General features: G+C 46.3%; 1 protein-coding gene across 3 annotated transcripts in view; it reads left to right on the top strand.

Annotated features, from left to right (window-relative positions):
- Positions 1-16,337, top strand: part of LOC144124529 (U2 small nuclear ribonucleoprotein auxiliary factor 35 kDa subunit-related protein 2-like) — a 59,039-nt gene that overhangs the window by 23,651 nt on the left and 19,051 nt on the right. For all 3 annotated transcript variants that reach the window (XM_077657268.1, XM_077657267.1, XM_077657269.1), the window contains 3 exons: positions 1,591-1,718; positions 8,274-8,528; positions 11,945-12,054. In XM_077657268.1, the coding sequence (XP_077513394.1) occupies positions 1,591-1,718; positions 8,274-8,528; positions 11,945-12,054 (493 nt within the window). The remainder of the gene's footprint in view (positions 1-1,590; positions 1,719-8,273; positions 8,529-11,944; positions 12,055-16,337) is intronic.

The following is a 16,337-nucleotide window of genomic DNA, read 5'->3' as shown; positions in this document are numbered from 1 at the left end:
TTTCCCCTGGTCTGTTGCTCGGCTTAGTCAGGGTGAAATGCTTGGGAAATGGGTCTTTGACTCCACCTGGAGTAGAACTATAAACTTTTTGCCATGGCACCCTTGCCACAGACACCCTTGCGGCATAAAAATTCATCATCATCAGCTATGAAGCTTCCTCTCATGCAGGTCTCTGCCCTTGATTGAAAGACGTTGCAGAAGCCGTCACATTCCCAACATTGTGCATGCAGTAGAGCGGGACGGAAGTGCGGGAAAGCGTGTGCATTTTTCACTCAAAAGGAGATGGCCATTTCTCATTTTTTTCAACAAATACATTTGTTATGGTGCGAAATGCCTTTTTGAGCCATTTGATGATCCGACCTTTGGATAATTCAAACAGTTTTTTTCCAGTAGTTTGAAGTCTAAATTAATGAGGTTTGCTGTATTGAGAAACAGCGCATCCTTCAGTTTGTTTTTCAGCTGAGCCACTAGTTGGAGACTGCTGTTTGCATAAAAAAGTCAGTTCTTTTACCCGCATTTTTGTCCTTTGCATTACATTTGCACCCATCACGGTGGCTCAGTAGTTAGGGCGCTCGGTTACTCATCCGGAGTACTCGGGTTCGAACCCGACCGTGGTGGCCGCGTTTCGATGGAGGCAAAACGCAAAGGCGCTGTGCTGTGCGATGTCAATTCATGTTAAAGATCCCCAGGTGGTCAAAATTATTCCGGAGCCCTCCACTACAGCACTCCTTTCTTCTCTCAGCTGCTCCTTTATCCCTTCCTCTAGAGCGCGTTTAGGTGTCTGCTGAGATTTGAGACAGATACTGAGCCATTTTCTTTCCCCAACAGCCAATTTTCAATTTTGCATTTTACATTTGCAAAGAGAAAAAAGAAGAATTCACGGGTGATCATTCAAAATGTAATGTGGCAAATATGTGTCGCCAGGTTGTCAACTGTCTCGAGTTCGCTTGCGCTTCAGATTTTTTATGCATTGCTTCTAGTTTGGCTGCTCGCACCACTGCATCTTTTCTGCTTCTGCCCCTGTTGCCATAGCCACTGCAGTTTAGCATGTCAGCCACTCCAGGCTGCTGCAATGTCTGCTTGTCGAGGGAGCAGGAGCATCCATCGCAAATGCAAGCTCGAACACACAACCCGGAGCACGAGGTGTAATCCATAGAACCAATCCGGCTAACTCTCCCCTCCACTCTGCCGCAAGTGCTAGTTGAGCCCCGTCCTGCTAGGGGCACCGGGCTGATGGCTTCACATGGACTCCTCTTTGGCAAAAGGGTTCATAATGCTGTCTCATTAAATGTTACAAGGTACAATTTGTATGCATGGGTATTATCCAAATCACAGTTAGTCTGAGATCGTTTCTAGGTGAACTTCTGGTAATTCAGACAAAAAAAATCTTTGGTCCTGACTCCCGAGCCCTGTGCTTCGTTGGTCTGCTTTGCACTTGAAGGCCTTTGATTGTTAGCGTGTATGTGATTGCTTCCTCCAGCATGAGGCAACAGCTAATGCCACTTCTGTTGACATACTTGAGTGCCCGGCACCGCCTCCCAGGCTCCAAATTCTGCGCACATCCCCTGGAATCGTGCATTTTTATTCCAGGCACCACCCGTAGCAGCCCCTGCTGCCACTCGTGAGAGTTGGCACAACCCACCGGCGCCCAGGTTGTATGCACCAGCCGAGCCGTGCTCCTTCTACCTCAAGACTGGTGCTTGCCGCTTTGGTGACTGGCGAGTATTCTTTCTCTGTCTCTGAGTTCTGATAAATATTTAGGTTGGTTTGGGATCGTAGCAAAAGTAACTGAATGAAGACAAGAAAGGCACGCACAAAATGGGACAGATTTCTGGTGTGCCCCTTGAGAGGCTTCAGTCCAATGGACGAGGCCTTGACTTCCTGTGGAACAATCCTCTTTTTGAGGCAGAGCAAAAGTGCCCTCAATTGGCAGGTAGCTACAGCCGTGAGGTTACCCAGAATTATAGCTGAATCGTGCTTGGCTTTATGACATAGAAAAGAGCCCATTAAAGTTGGTGGTGTGAGCCTGGCTCTGGGAGGCTTTTCTCTTTTATTCTTCATCGCAGGGACACCCTCTCATGGCTTATAACTGTGCTTTGCCAAGCCAGTTGGTGACCCATAATTTGTCACTAATGAAGTGCAAAGCAGAGACCAAAGGTTTTTTTTTTTTCTTTGTGTTCTGTTTTGCCCTCCTCTGGGCCCACCTGGCGAAGGTGAGAGAATATGCTCCCAATGTGCTGCAACACGGGTGCCATTTATGTATACCAGAGAAATTTTCTTACACAGGTATAGCGTAAAGGATGACCATACTGTCAGATTCTACTGCTGCCCTGATCAGAAGAACAGTCGGGTGTGGGTGCCCCAAAACTACATTAGTGCAGGAGCCTCTGTCATAAGGCCTCTCCTGCTTGTTACCCTCAGTTATGCCTGCTTCGCTTGGCAAGCATTGTTACATTCTGGCAGACCACTTTCTGTCACTTTGCATATCACATGTTCTGCCATGACTACCTCTTATTTTTAATCTCAACTAAAGTACGAGTGAGTTACCGTATTTACACAATTGTAAGTCGACTCGAATCTAAGTCGACCCCCCAAATCACATTTCCAAAAAATTAAAAAACTTCCAAGGTTGTTCAACCTCGCCCTTGAATAGTTGAACGCGATAGCATTATCCAGCGGCCACGGCCACCGTTTATCGGCAGCTGCTATCAGCTGCCGCGCGTTGCCGTGCCCGTGGGCACATCCCAAAACGAAAATGTATTAGTCACTGGACAACTCGTCCACACTTGCGCCATCGTCCTCACTAGCACTGCCGTCGTGATCGCTCCTGCGGTCCCACAGCATGTCGTTCTAACGTCGTTGTCCAGCGAAATTCCGCACTTCGCAAACAGCCACATCACGACATCGCGTGAAACAGCTGAAAATTTTTCTCGCTGCAGCTGCCACACACCTATCACCCGTTGCGAACATCGAACTTGCGGCCCGGCGCGCAGCTGTTCGTTTCTTCGGCGTAAAGAATGTCAGCCATCTTGAATGTAGCCGTGAACGAGCACTGGTTGCTTGTCGGACCTAGAGCACAAATGACGGCCGACGAAGCACTACATTAAAAACTTGTGAAATGCGACCAGTAGTAGTTGAATGCGTCAGAGCCAAAGAAAAACTACGCGTGAATGTCGGCTCTTCCGTCAGCTACCGACACTTTCGGGACTGCTGCCGTTCCGAGTGGAAGTACCGCCTCGATTGCAACAGCGGCCCTTCCATCAACTATCAACGCTCCCTTGAGCACCGAGCGCGCATTTGCAAGTAAAAAGAAAACTTGGACGCTTGAACTTTCCTTAGAACACGATTGCGTTATTGGGCCGCCGCCGTTCATCAGCAACCGCAGTCAGAAGCCCCGTGTGGGGTGCCAGTTTGCTGCTTATCGATAGCCGCAGGGAGGGGATGCCAGTTCTGCGTATTGACATAGCAGCTGCTCAAGGCCAGCACCAAGAGCAATGCGACGAAGCCATGCAGCAAAAATGCAACCACGCTGTAGCATGCCTGATATCTCGTTTGTCACGCCTTTACTTATAGTGCCATGTTTTCGTTTTGATTGTAAGTCGACGCCCTCACTTCGGATTTTCAAATTTTGAAAAATAGGTAGACTTACAGTCGTGTGAATACGGTATGTTTGCTACTTTTTCCATTGTTGTTTGTCAGTTAAACTGACACCTTCAATTTTTCTTTCCATTGCTCACAGCAGTGTAGTTCTTAGCCAGACTTTTAACCTTTTTTTTAGCCTCCATAGTTCGTGTCTGTAGGTTACCGTATATCGCCGATTATAAGACAACATTCCTTCTTTTTTTGTGACCTTTCAAATTTAGGGGGCTGACTTATATGCGGGGTCAAAAATTGTTTCGAACGAGCCGCCAGTGGTGTCAGGCCCCATGCATGCATAATTCTGTAATAGGTGTAAGACACACTGAGAAAGCAGGTCTGCTTTAAAAGACAAGAACTTATATTGAGATACAAAATAACTGTCATGGCCACGTGGACTGGCAATACGTTGCGTGGAACTAAACCACATGACCAGTCACATGCACTCAGAAGCATTTTCATGTGTTTTTGGCATGCCTTTTCACCATTTCACTTCAATTCGGTGAGGTGACAGTCACTGGCAGTGGTGTGTGTGTGGTTTGCGTTGCGCCTGACAGACGCCAGGATGCTGCCACTTCCTCGGCAACAGTACAGCACGGCTTTCAAGCAGCAAGCCATTCTCTACACCGCCAAGTCGAAAAACAATGTTGAACCAGGACGGAAATTTGATTTGTCAGAAAATCATGAGGGGACGGAGAAAACAAAAAAGCAAGATAGTTGCGTGTTCATGGAAGGTAGAAAAACTAGCCACCCTGTATACGGAATGCCTCGACCGTACCAGAAGCTTGGAAGAACGCAAATATAATCTTAATTCATAAGAAAGGAGATGCCAAGGACTTGAAAAATTATAGACCAATCAGCTTACTGTCCATTGCCTAAAAGGTATTTACTAAGGTAATCGCTAATAGAGTCAGGGCGACCTTAGACTTTAATCAACAAAATGATCAGGCAGGCTTTCGTAAAGGACATTCCGCAATAGATCATATTCACACTATCATTCGGATGATAGAGAAATGCGCAAAATATAACCAACCCCTGTATATAGCCTTCATTGATTATGAGAAAGTATTTGGCTCAGTGTAAACCTCAGCAGTCATACAGGCATTGCGGGATCAGGGTGTAGATGAGCCTTATGTCAAAATACTGGAAGATATATATAAGAACTGTACAGTTGCCATAGTCCTCCATAAAGTCAGCAATAAAATTCCAATAAGGAAGGGCGTCAGGCAAGGAGACACGATCTTGCCAATGCTATTCACCGCATGTTTACAGGAGGTATTCCGAGGCCTCAATTGGGAACAGTTAGGGATAAGAGTTAATGGAGAATACCAAAATAATCTGCGATTCGCTGATGACATTGCCTTGCTGAGTCACTCAGGAGGTGAACTGCAAATCATGATCAATGAGTTAGACATGCAGAGCAGATCGATGGGCCTAAAAATTAACATGCAGAAAACCAAGGTAATGTTCAACAGCCTAGCAAACGAACAGCAGTTCACAATTGGCAACGAGGTGCTGGAAGTGGTAAAGGAATACGTCTACTTAGGGCAGGTAGTGACAGCTGATCCAGATCATGAGAGGGAAATAACTAGAAGGATAAGAATGGGATGGAGTGCATATAGCAGGTTCTCTCAGATCATGAATAGCAGGTTATCAATATCCCTCAAGAGAAAAGTGTACAACAGCTGTATATTACCAGTGCTCACCTAATGGGCAGAAACGTGGAGGCTAACGAAAAGGGTCCAGCTTAAGTTAAGGACCGCACAGCGAGCCATGGAAAGGAAAATGTTAGGTGTAACGTTGAGAGACCGGAAGCGGGCAGAGTGGGCGAGGGAACAAACGCGTGTTAATGACATCCTAGTCAAAATCATGAGGAAGAATTGAGCTTGGGCAGGGTATTTACTGCGAAGGCAAGATAACCGCTGGTCCTTAAGGGTAACAGAGTGGATCCTAAGAGAAAGTAAGCGTAGCAGGGAGCGGCAGAAGGTTAGGTGGGCGGGGTGGGCGGATGAGGCTAGGAAGTTTGCAGGCATAGGGTGGGCGCAGCTGGCAAAGGACAGGGTTAATTGGAGAGACATGGGAGAGGCCTTTGCCCTGCAGTGGGTGTAGTCAAGCTGGTGATGATGATGAGTTGCGTGTGCTGCTGCATGCAGTTCCTTTCACAGACCAAAATCCAGACGATGCCCTGCCTTTGAAGAATCTGTTCGCAATTAGGTTCATGACCAAAAAAGCAAGAGCCTGAGTGGTTGCTAAGATGACATTGAAGCGAAGGCATGCGCTGTCGTGGAGGAAGTGTGCATCCCACACTCTGAATTTAAAGTGTTCCAAGAATGGTATCCTGAACATAATGAATCAGAACAGCCTGAGTCTAAGGCAACGCATGACTGTATGCCAAAGGCTGCCTGAAGCGTACGAAGGAAGCCAGAACATTTTTGCGCTATATGAGTGTCGTGAAGGGAAACCATTAATTCCTGCTTAGTCAGATCATCAATGTCGACCAGAATCCAGTCTCTTTTGTCATGTTTAATAAGACGACCCCGTACATGAAAGGGCAGCACCAGGCTCGCCTGCTGACAATGGCCACCAGGCCCAATTATTTCACAGTCACATTGTGTAGTGCGGCAGATGTGTGTAAGCTACATCCCTTTCTTCTGTTCAAGAGGAAAACGATCCCGATGAAGGAAGTGTTTCCGCCTAACGTTAACGTGCTGCTGTGAAAAGGTTTATTTAAATGGTGAAACTGTGCTCAAATGGTTTCATTTCATGTGAGGCAGGTGTCCCGGTGCATTGCTAAAGCTTTGCAGCATGTTTATCCTGGACTCCTTTCGTGGCCACTTCAGCGACCGTGCCAACGACAGCGGGCACTGGATGTGGCCTCGTCATCATTCAGGGTGGACTAATACCTATTCTTTAGAAGCTGGATCTGGCTTTGTATAATCCATTCAAATATCGTATAGGTGTGTTCCACAATGAATGGTTTCAGCAGAAAAACCTGAAGACACCGACAGGGCATTTGAAGTGTGCTTCTTTGAACAAAGTGGTGCAATGGATTAACAATGCCTGGTTTGGACTGCCAACAGACATGGTCTGTGCAGCATTTTCCACATGTGGCATCTCGGCACTGCTTCTGACGTGCAGCAGGAGTAGCAGCGGCTCGCAAGATGGCACTGACTGCGACTGTGTCCTTTTCACAAGCGACAGCGAGTTGCAAGTGATGTCTCTTGAATAAATAAATGTTTCTTTGCGTGACTTTGTTTTCTGCAAAACTTATTGGAGTGCTAGGGCTTTAGAGTGAGGTAGTTCCAACCTGCATTTGGAGTGAAAGTTTTTTTGTCCAGGAGGGTCCGCGAGTTGGATGGTTGACTTATAATTGGAGTCGAGTTATAATTGGCAATATACGGTATGTACTGCCCTTTTTCAGAGATGTGGCTAAGCTGCTGTTCATAATTTGGAAGTGGCAGCCAGGTGAAGTTAATTTTTCTCTTATGAGCTAAATCTGCTGTCATTACTTGGCCAAGATGACGTCCATCACTACTTGTTATACCTGATTGCCCAGTGCAGATTGTTGCTTGTTTACTGACTGTTCAAAATCAACGCAGTTTTGTGCATAATAATGTTTAGTTTTACCATTCCACTCTGCTTATTTGTCTTCAATTGACTGCTTTTCAACCCCTCATGATATAGTCAGATAATTGGAGATTGCTGAGCAATTCATCAAACCTTATACCTGACCCTTTCCATGCTGACGCTCTGTGTGCTTCATGTTGATGTACGATGAATTTCGAGGGAGAGATTGTGTCTCTCTTCCTGACATTCCTTGAGATCGTTGTGTTCTCTTTGCTGTTATGTAGTATAGTAGAACCCTATTGTGTTTTTCACGGGGCCGCGGAAAAAGAAAACTTGTCAGCCAGAAAACGTAGCAGTTGAATAGGTAGCATAAAAAAATTGTAATTTTTACTGCTTGTAAGAGAAACATACTTTTGAGTAATTCGCAAGTCTTCTATGTAGCTCTCACGATCGAAGAACGTCCAAAATGCCCTATGATATGGCACTCCGTCTGCCTAGGCGAGCAGCATAGAGGGAAGGGAGCCAGAAGCGAGGAGAGCACAGCGGCTGCTTTGATCCTACACTGTCTTCTTCTGTTGGTATTTAGACATTGCATCGTCAATGACAAGTAACAATGGGCAACAAGAAAAGATGCAGACCAAAAAAGGCCTCTGAGCGATCTCGCCCAACCACATCTCGTACAGAACTGCCCACACCCTGCCTGTCGTGCATAGTTTCGCATCGCTATGGAGATAGAACTGCCCCAACTGCCCCACCAAACTTCATGCCACCCGTAAGCGTGTGTGGTTTCAGCATGGGCGCAGTACACGCGAAACATTGTCAAAACGGCTGCATGGGCTAAAGCGCACTCGCGTGGTGACATTTGCAACTTACTGCGTTGGGTTTTATGGGAGCTAGAGTGTGGACTTCATCCACGAGAATGTAGCAGCCGGAAACATATGAGCAGGACTCCATTGTATTTGGTTAATGCAATCTTTGTGCATTAAGATCTCGATAATACGAATCTTGTGGGATAAAAGTTTTGCAGGATACAGTGCTGCGAGTGCAAGGGTGAACCTGCTTCCATGCAGGTGCTCACGGGCACACCCACGACCCCCTGTGAGCCGTACGCTGCTATTGCGGGGGCTGTACAGTCATCTTTCGCTTGAGCAGCACCACGGCGATGACAGCCTCGAGACGGACGAGCGGGAGTTGCAGGCACACTTCGAGGCCTTCTTCTGGGATGTGCTCGGGGAGCTACGGCGGGCGGGCACCGTCTGCCAGCTGCGTGTCTGCCGCAACCTTGAGCCGCACCTGCGCGGGAACGTCTACGTGCAGTATGCCAGGTAGTTTATCAGTCCTTTTTGCAAGAACGTGATCGGAGAAGAAACTGCCAACACAGTAGAGCTTCTCTTTTCTACTCAAGCAATAGTTGGAGCATAGCATATACTGTATTTGCTCAAATGCAACAGGAGAACTAACTTTACAGGCCCGAAAATTATAAAGAAAAAGGAAAGCAGGTGGATATAATGTGAGGAATGAGGCCGAAAAAATTGTTAAGTTGGGTAGAAGTTAATAAGCAAAAGTACCTAAAAAAAATGCTTTCCTGTACCTTGTTATCACAGCCTTTACCAAGTACTGCAGTTAAGGTGCGAAGATTTCACGCACTCATCATTTTTGAGAGCCACCCAGAAAATTCTCAAACAAGATCAATGTGAAGATAAGGCTGGAGTCTCGCTGCTGCTCGGCCGTGCTCGTTAAAAAACCGCCTCATCGTTGAAAACAAGCCTCCGAGTCGTTCAACTGTGCAGCTTTAGTAATGCCTTCTGAACGTCACTGACCATTCTCTGGAGCAATTAAACGAGCAGTCATCTTACGCACGGAGCCATCAAAAAATCGCATGGTAGCAGATGGGTTAGATGTTGCTGAAAAAGTGTCGGATGCTGATGCTTAGAAAAGCAGCAAGAGCATGTTTTCGCAGGCTGAATAGGAACACCAAGAATTTCGTGCACCTAGAGTGGATCTCTGCCCTTGGCATGTGACATCGGCAGCACTGCAGGCATTGAGGACGTCTTCTGCCAACCTTTAATAAAATGTCGAAATGAAGACCTTCATGTCTCATGTGTGCTATTGCACTTTCCTTCGGACGAAGTGTTGAATTCATGCTCGTTGCGCAAGTGTAGTGTATTCGGTGACGAGTTCCTCAATACATTGCGCCACCGCTGCTCCGACATGTGATGCACCTGTATGATATCTGCAAACATTTTGAGTTGTGTGAGTGTTGAGTAGGTGATGCGAAGCTTAAGCATCCCGCAAGGTTTTCATTTCTTTTTCCATTTCCTGAAGTTAAGTGCCTACCGACATGATGCATCAACTGATATGCACATAAATGCAGCATAGTATGCCTTGGTCCCTGCATATATTTTTCGATTATAAAGCAAGGGGTGACTTTCCACTTTTATTTTTAGGAAAAAAAGCTTGCATCACATTCAAGTAAATGCGCTACATATCAAAGCAAGTGCAGTGCTCACAGAAGCAACTTGTAAGTGATCACAGCTTGCATCGCAGCTGGGAAATGTTCAGGCAATGGCATCCTGCACTTGGCCAGCTGTGCCTGCCACTACACAACCTGAGAGCTGTCCTCATCCTGCACTGTCTGCTACAAGCATTTCTTGTTGACCCTTAGTTTAGTACATCAGGCGCACAGCACTTGTCAGGTTGGTGCAGTCTCCAGGAATTGACTTGCCAGGTGTAGTGTCCAGCTCAGTGCAGAGAAGCATTGTAGTTTACAGAGCGGTTTAGGCTTGACTTTGTCTCGTGATTCTGTTGCTGTGTGAACCACTGCTAGTGACAGAGCAGCTGCTCTGGTCTTCTCTACTTGCTGAAATTTCTGTCCAGACGTCTTGCAGCAATACAACTGAGTACTCTGTTTGGCAGAAGAGGATATGCTACTGTCGAAGAGCTTGTTTACTACAGAAGACTTGAGACTGCTGAAATTAAAAAACTCTCAGGTGAACCTAAATGGATCGTTTCAATGCATTACCAGCCAAACATTTGTTATATCTAAGGTTAACACGAAAGTTAGTTATAGCATCAGAGGTAGAATACTCATCATCATCATCATCTGCCTGACTAGCAGTTAACCCTGTCCTTTGCCAGCTGTGCCCACCGTATGCCCGCAAACTTGTTAATCTTAACTGCCCACCTAACTTTTTGCCACCCCCTGCTACGCTTGCCTTCTCATGGAATCCACTCCGTTACCCTTAAAGTGCAACTGCACCTCTTTTTGAGAATTTTGCGTTATTCAAGGATTCAAATCTATACAGGCTGTAGGTAAAGCATGCCAAGTGTTTTGCATCAGCATTTAAAATAGTGATATAATCGACGATTGAATTTTGTGCTTCTTTTCAAAGAACTGGAGGAGTACGGGGAAGTTCAGTGTGATGTCACGGAAGGTGCGATTTCAAATTACCGCTGCCGTTTGCCAGACCCTGCTATGCCTCATTGGATGCTGTCAAACAACGTTCAGTGGTCTTTGCCTTTGGTGGCATTTGTATTTTTGCTTCAAAGCAGGCTTTTATGCGTTTGAAATGTACTGATACGATAGATGATGTCATCATGCGGCCCCCACTTGGCATTGTGCACTGCAGAGAAGCTTGAAGGCTGTCGTGATTTCAATTGGCGATTACGTCACGATTTCAGATCCTAGCCCAAAAATACTTAGCATGCTTTACCTGCAAATCTTACACATTCGACCCTTTTAAGCCTGTCGATTTCTAAAACCTGTCCACTTGCCCTTTAAGGACTAGCAGTTATCTTGCCTTCACATGACATGCCCTGCCCAAGTCCAATTCTTTGTATTGATTTCGACTATGATGTTATTAACCCACGTTTGTTTCCTTATCTGAGGTTAACACACAGAAGGTCATTATAGTTGAGGTGGCATACTAAGGTTCATTATATCTGAGGTTTGTATAGTTCGTATAAATAGTATACTAAATTCGTTTGTAGCCTGGTGAGCTGGCTGCCACTTGCCACTGGCTACTGACAGATGGCGGACACTATTTCTGCTTGCACAGACCTCTCTAATGTTAACGGATTAATGATTTTTGCTTCATAGTCGTTAGCCGAGCAAGAATGTACACCCTGGACTAAGCTGGGCAGCCTGTGGGCGGTTCAGCAGGAGACTTCAGTTCTCTACTTCCGACAGCTCTACAGAGTTGGAGGCTGCACTGAGGTGCCCCCCCCCACAGGATTTTAATGTTGCAGGAGGCAGTTGGCAACTTATTTTCTGCCCTGAGGGTTGATGCAAGGGAACCCTGTAGGCTGCTTATGCTTTGCAGGAGTGCATTAGGTTAACATGGAACAATGGGAAGTTTTTCTTTTAGTAGCATACTGCTCGTAATGGCGGTGCCCAAAAAAATAATGTTGGCGGGAGATTCATATGTGGAGCAACTTGTGCACTTGCTCCATTTTTAGCGCAATTATTGTGGATACGTAATTGACATAAAGTTTTTATTCCTACTGGAGCCATACTTGTTCTCTTTTGTTATTAAACTGTTCCTTGTGCTAAATGCTAGTTGGCTGTTACTGCAGATATGTGTGGGTGAGCAGCGTGTTTGTTGTGCTACTTGTATAAGACATGCTGCCATAAGGAAAAAACTTGTGCTAATCTTGGTGGATACATGGTGCAGCAGTCCTGCATGCATTAAACTTGAACGATGAGGGTTCTGGTGAATGGTGTTCGTGTATGTGTGCGCAGTACGGATGAGGCACAGCGTGCGCTGACAATGCTCAATGGCCGGTGGTATGCGGGGCGCCCGGTCAGCTGTGAGTTCAGTCCTGTGGAGCGCTGGAAGACTGCAGTATGTGGTGAGTTGGCTGCCACCTCGTTCATTACCACCTGGGGTGGTCACATGAGCCTCAGAGCCACACAGTCTATCCTGTCCGCACTGCGCAGCACTGAGATCCCCCGTGAAATGTACTCTGGGGGGCATCGTTGTGCAGTGTATGATGCTGCTCTGTTGTGCCCTCATATGATGCACAAAATCTGCTCTGCATAATGCACTAACAGCCTGGTGTAACCCCTTTTTGTACATTCTATCTGTACACATTCATTCAGGCCGTTCAACTGTGGAATAGAAGCATACAGGATTGAATCGTGGCCGTGGCAGCTGCATTTTGAAGGGTGCAAAATGCAAACATACCCATGCACAATGCAATTCCAGTGCATTTTAAAGACCCCAGATGATCAAAATAAATCTACCAGAACAGGTACTTCCTGTCATGGCTTTTGTCGTGGTAAGCTCTTGTACTAACTCCTACACGGTGTACAACATATTGCTTGCATGGTTCTTTTGTATCCACCAATTCATTGTGGGCTTGCTTCATGGTAAGCTCTTGTACAAACTCTCGCAGTGCTCACAACGTTTTGCTAGCATGGTTGTTTTGTGTCCACCTATTCATTAGGAGCTTTCATCATGGTTAGCTCTTGTACAAACTTCTGCAGCACCCACAACACTTTGCTTGCATGGTTGCTTTGTGTCCACCTATTCGTTAAGGGCACAGGGTAAGGTAAAATTAGAAAAAAATCGTTTTTTTTTTCTTTTCGAATTTTAGAAGTTCAATTCTTTCTACACATGTTCCATGATCGCACTTTGCTCAGAAAGCCATATTTACGGCTGAAAAACGCTTTTTCCGAAACCAAGTAGTGAGCGGCCACGCCCCCTTTCAGGATTAACGTCAATTTTTTCAACCAAAAAGTCCACCACCTGATTTCAAAACTTGTCTAAAATCAGCTACATATAAAAAATTGTCTGGCAACTATTGTACAGCTCCTCTTTTTTAGCCAAGACAATCCTGAGACGCTTTGCACGTTTTTTCCACGTTTCTGCAACCTTCATGCGGCTGCGTCCGAGTGCTATCCCTTTCGATCAGTATTGTAAATTGTGCCGGTGTTGGTTGCTACTGATAAGTTGAGATGCCCAAGGCAAAGAAGGCCTTCGTCAGGCGTGAATTTCACGGCAACCGCTACGCTCATCGTGAAAAAGCAAAAGGATGTCCACGACCGAATGAGATCCCGAACGCCGAACGCGCCAGCTCCTCGACATCGAAGCTTTCAAGATTTTCTCTGTGCTTCCAGGAAGAGGATGTGCTACAGAGCAGCAGCCAATATGCCTTAATGGACATGGACGGCATTTGTGCCGCAATTACACAGATTTGTGTGTGCAGAGAGTGCGGTGGAAGTGTTGAGCTCATCGAAATTGTGACAAAACGGGTAGGTGTTGCAAGCGTTTGCAGTTTGAACTGTGAAGTGTGTAGTGCCGCACAACGATTTGAGACATCGAAGAAAACTACTTCTGGCCTCTATGAAGCCAACCTCAGTGTATGCCTTGAGGTCCATTGGTAAGGGAATGGCTGCAGGAAATATACTCTGTGCTATGCTAAACCTTCCTAAGCCGCCGACAAAGTTTGCGAAATACAATCAGATAATAGGCACACCCCGAACTTGGCGATGCGATCAATACTGTATTTATAGTGCAACACAGAGCCGTCGAAAAAGAAAAAAAAGGGGCGCATCAACGGGCTACAAACAGTCCTTCCATCAACTACCGATACCGCCTGAACTGCCGCGCTGAAAATGCACACTTTTCGCTACCTTCACTGTGACAGCTCGGAAAGGGACGAGACTCTCGGAGGCCACGTATAGGTACAAGGTCGGAGGCGAATCGACACAAGCGACGGTGCCTTCGTCATCAACAGGCCGCTATCCAATCCAACCCAATCACCATCACGGAAAGAAGCCACCGCAAAGGAACACCACTTTCCGCCATTTTGGAAGCGGCGTGCAGTTGGTGCGGTTGCGTTGTTCAAAATGGGGAAGTACGCGAGCTACACGGCTGCATTCAAACTAAAAGCTGTGCAGTATGCACTTGAAAACGGAAACCGTGCTGCAAGCAGACATATCAGTGTCGGGGAAACCAGCATTCGCTACTGGCAAGATCAGTGGGAAAAACTTAAGGCCACCAACAAGTCATGATGGGCCTTCCGCGGTGCAAAATCCGGAAAGTATCCTGAAGTGGAGCAGCAACTCGTTCAGCACATACGGGAACTACGACAGGACTGTTGTGCTGTGTCCCTCGAAATAGTGCAGACCGAGGCGCGCAGAATTGCCCGAGCGCAGGGCATTGAGGCCAAGGATTTCAAGGCAAGCTCTGGATGGACAACGCGCTTCTTGCGACACTATGGACTCACCCTGAGAAGGCGGACATCGTTGTGCCAGCGCTTGCCCTCGGCATACGAGGACAAAGTAGTGGAGTTTCACCGTTTTGTTATGCGGCTCCGGCAGCAAAAAAACTTCATTTTTTCACAGATTGGGAACGCAGACCAGACCCTGCTCTGTTTCAACATGCCGAGAAACACGACTGTGGAGGAGAAAGGTGCACGAAGTGTGCTTATTAGAACATCTGGCACAGAAAAGCTAAGATGTACTGTAAAGTTGGCAGTGACTGCGGATGGTCGCAAACTGCCGCCTTACGTTATTTTTAAACGTAAGACTCTTCCAAAAGGAAATTTCGGTGGACAAATCCACATGAGGGTCCAGGAGAAAGGCTGGATGAATGAAGAATTGATGGTTGATTGGATCAAGACAGTCTGGGGCCGGCGGCCTGGCGCTCTGCTGTATCCAGCCATGCTCGTTTTGGACAGTTTTCGCGGGCACCTCATGGAAGGTGTACGAGAGAAGTTGAAGGAGCTGCGCACGGATATTGCTGTGATTCCGGGCGGCCTCACGTCGGTACTGCAGCCTTTGGACGTATCCTTACATAAGCCTTTCAAGGACAACGTTCAAAGGCTGTACACTAACTGGATGGCTGGGGGACAGCATCAACTAACTCCAGATGGCAAAATTAAGAGGCCGACTGTGGATATGTTGTGCAAATGGATCGCGGAAGCCTGGCGAGAGATCTCCGATGACGTCATCAGGAAGAGCTTCAAGAAGACTGGGATCTCCAATGCACTGGATGCGAGTGAAGACGACATGCTGTGGCATTCGGATAAAAAAAACGGTAGTGAGTCCCCATTCATCGGTGATGAGAGTGTGCTCTCGGACTCCGAATAGCAGAAGGAGAGGACAGTCACATGTCTCTAAATAAATTTTACGTGTGTGTGCAGTCAACGTCTCTTGCCTGTTCAATGAAAGTAGGTACCTTTCAGTTTTACTTTTGTGCTGCATTTATTAGTAAATGATGTGGAAGTAGCCATTTTCTTGATATATGTTCAAATTTAAAGCGCAAGAATGCGAGTTGAAAAATTTTCGGAAATTTTACCCCGCGTGATAGGCGCACCCCGAACTTCGAGCCGGATTTTCCGAGAAAAAAGTGTGCCTATTATGTGAGTAAATACGGTAATTTTTGCATAGCTTTGTGAAACCATTTAAAACTATATATCTGTTGTATAAATACTCAGGTTTCAAAAATAATTTTAAGTTTTTCCTACATTTTTTTCGTGCTATCTATTCTATGGGTACCTTGTAAGTGTGATTTTTGCTTATGTGCATGTACTACCAATGTTGTTAAGTTTTATTCCTCCCCATGTAATGCCCAAAAGGGCCCTTATGGTAAATGAATAAAATGGATAGCGTTTCTCAATCTTGAATCGTACTTTTCAGTGTTGCCTTTGCAACTCTGGCGACATGTAACAGAGGCATATGATGGCTTTCATGAGGGCCCCGTCACTGAAAAGTGGTCTGGACGTACAGCTTCGATTTCACTTTTCTGAGCACCACGCATCGGCCAGCCAGCCGAGCACAGCTGCACGTTGTTTAAGACGTTGATTGGGGTATCGCTGGTGTTTTATTTTTTAGTGCGCTAGCGCTCATAGTGGCCATTCCATGCTTTTAGTCGTTGTGTGTTTATCTCTGTCTGTTTGTCCGAAGCCGGTTTTGTGACAGGCTGCTCACCTGCCCACCATGTGGTGTTCAACCTGCCTAGCCATATACACCGTATTTTTCGAATCTAGGCTGATAGTTTTTTCAGATAATCATATTCCAAACTCTAGGGTCGGCTTAGATTCGAGGATTTTGAAAAACCCGCCAGTTTTTCATCGAAACTGCTAAATATGGTGCATTGCTAGCGCCATCTAGAAAAGTCAGTATC

The sequence above is a fragment of the Amblyomma americanum genome, chromosome 3 (assembly GCF_052857255.1).
Source record: "Amblyomma americanum isolate KBUSLIRL-KWMA chromosome 3, ASM5285725v1, whole genome shotgun sequence".
NCBI classification, from domain to species: Eukaryota; Metazoa; Arthropoda; class Arachnida; order Ixodida; family Ixodidae; genus Amblyomma; species Amblyomma americanum.
This window is presented reverse-complemented; position numbering and strand designations above follow the sequence as displayed.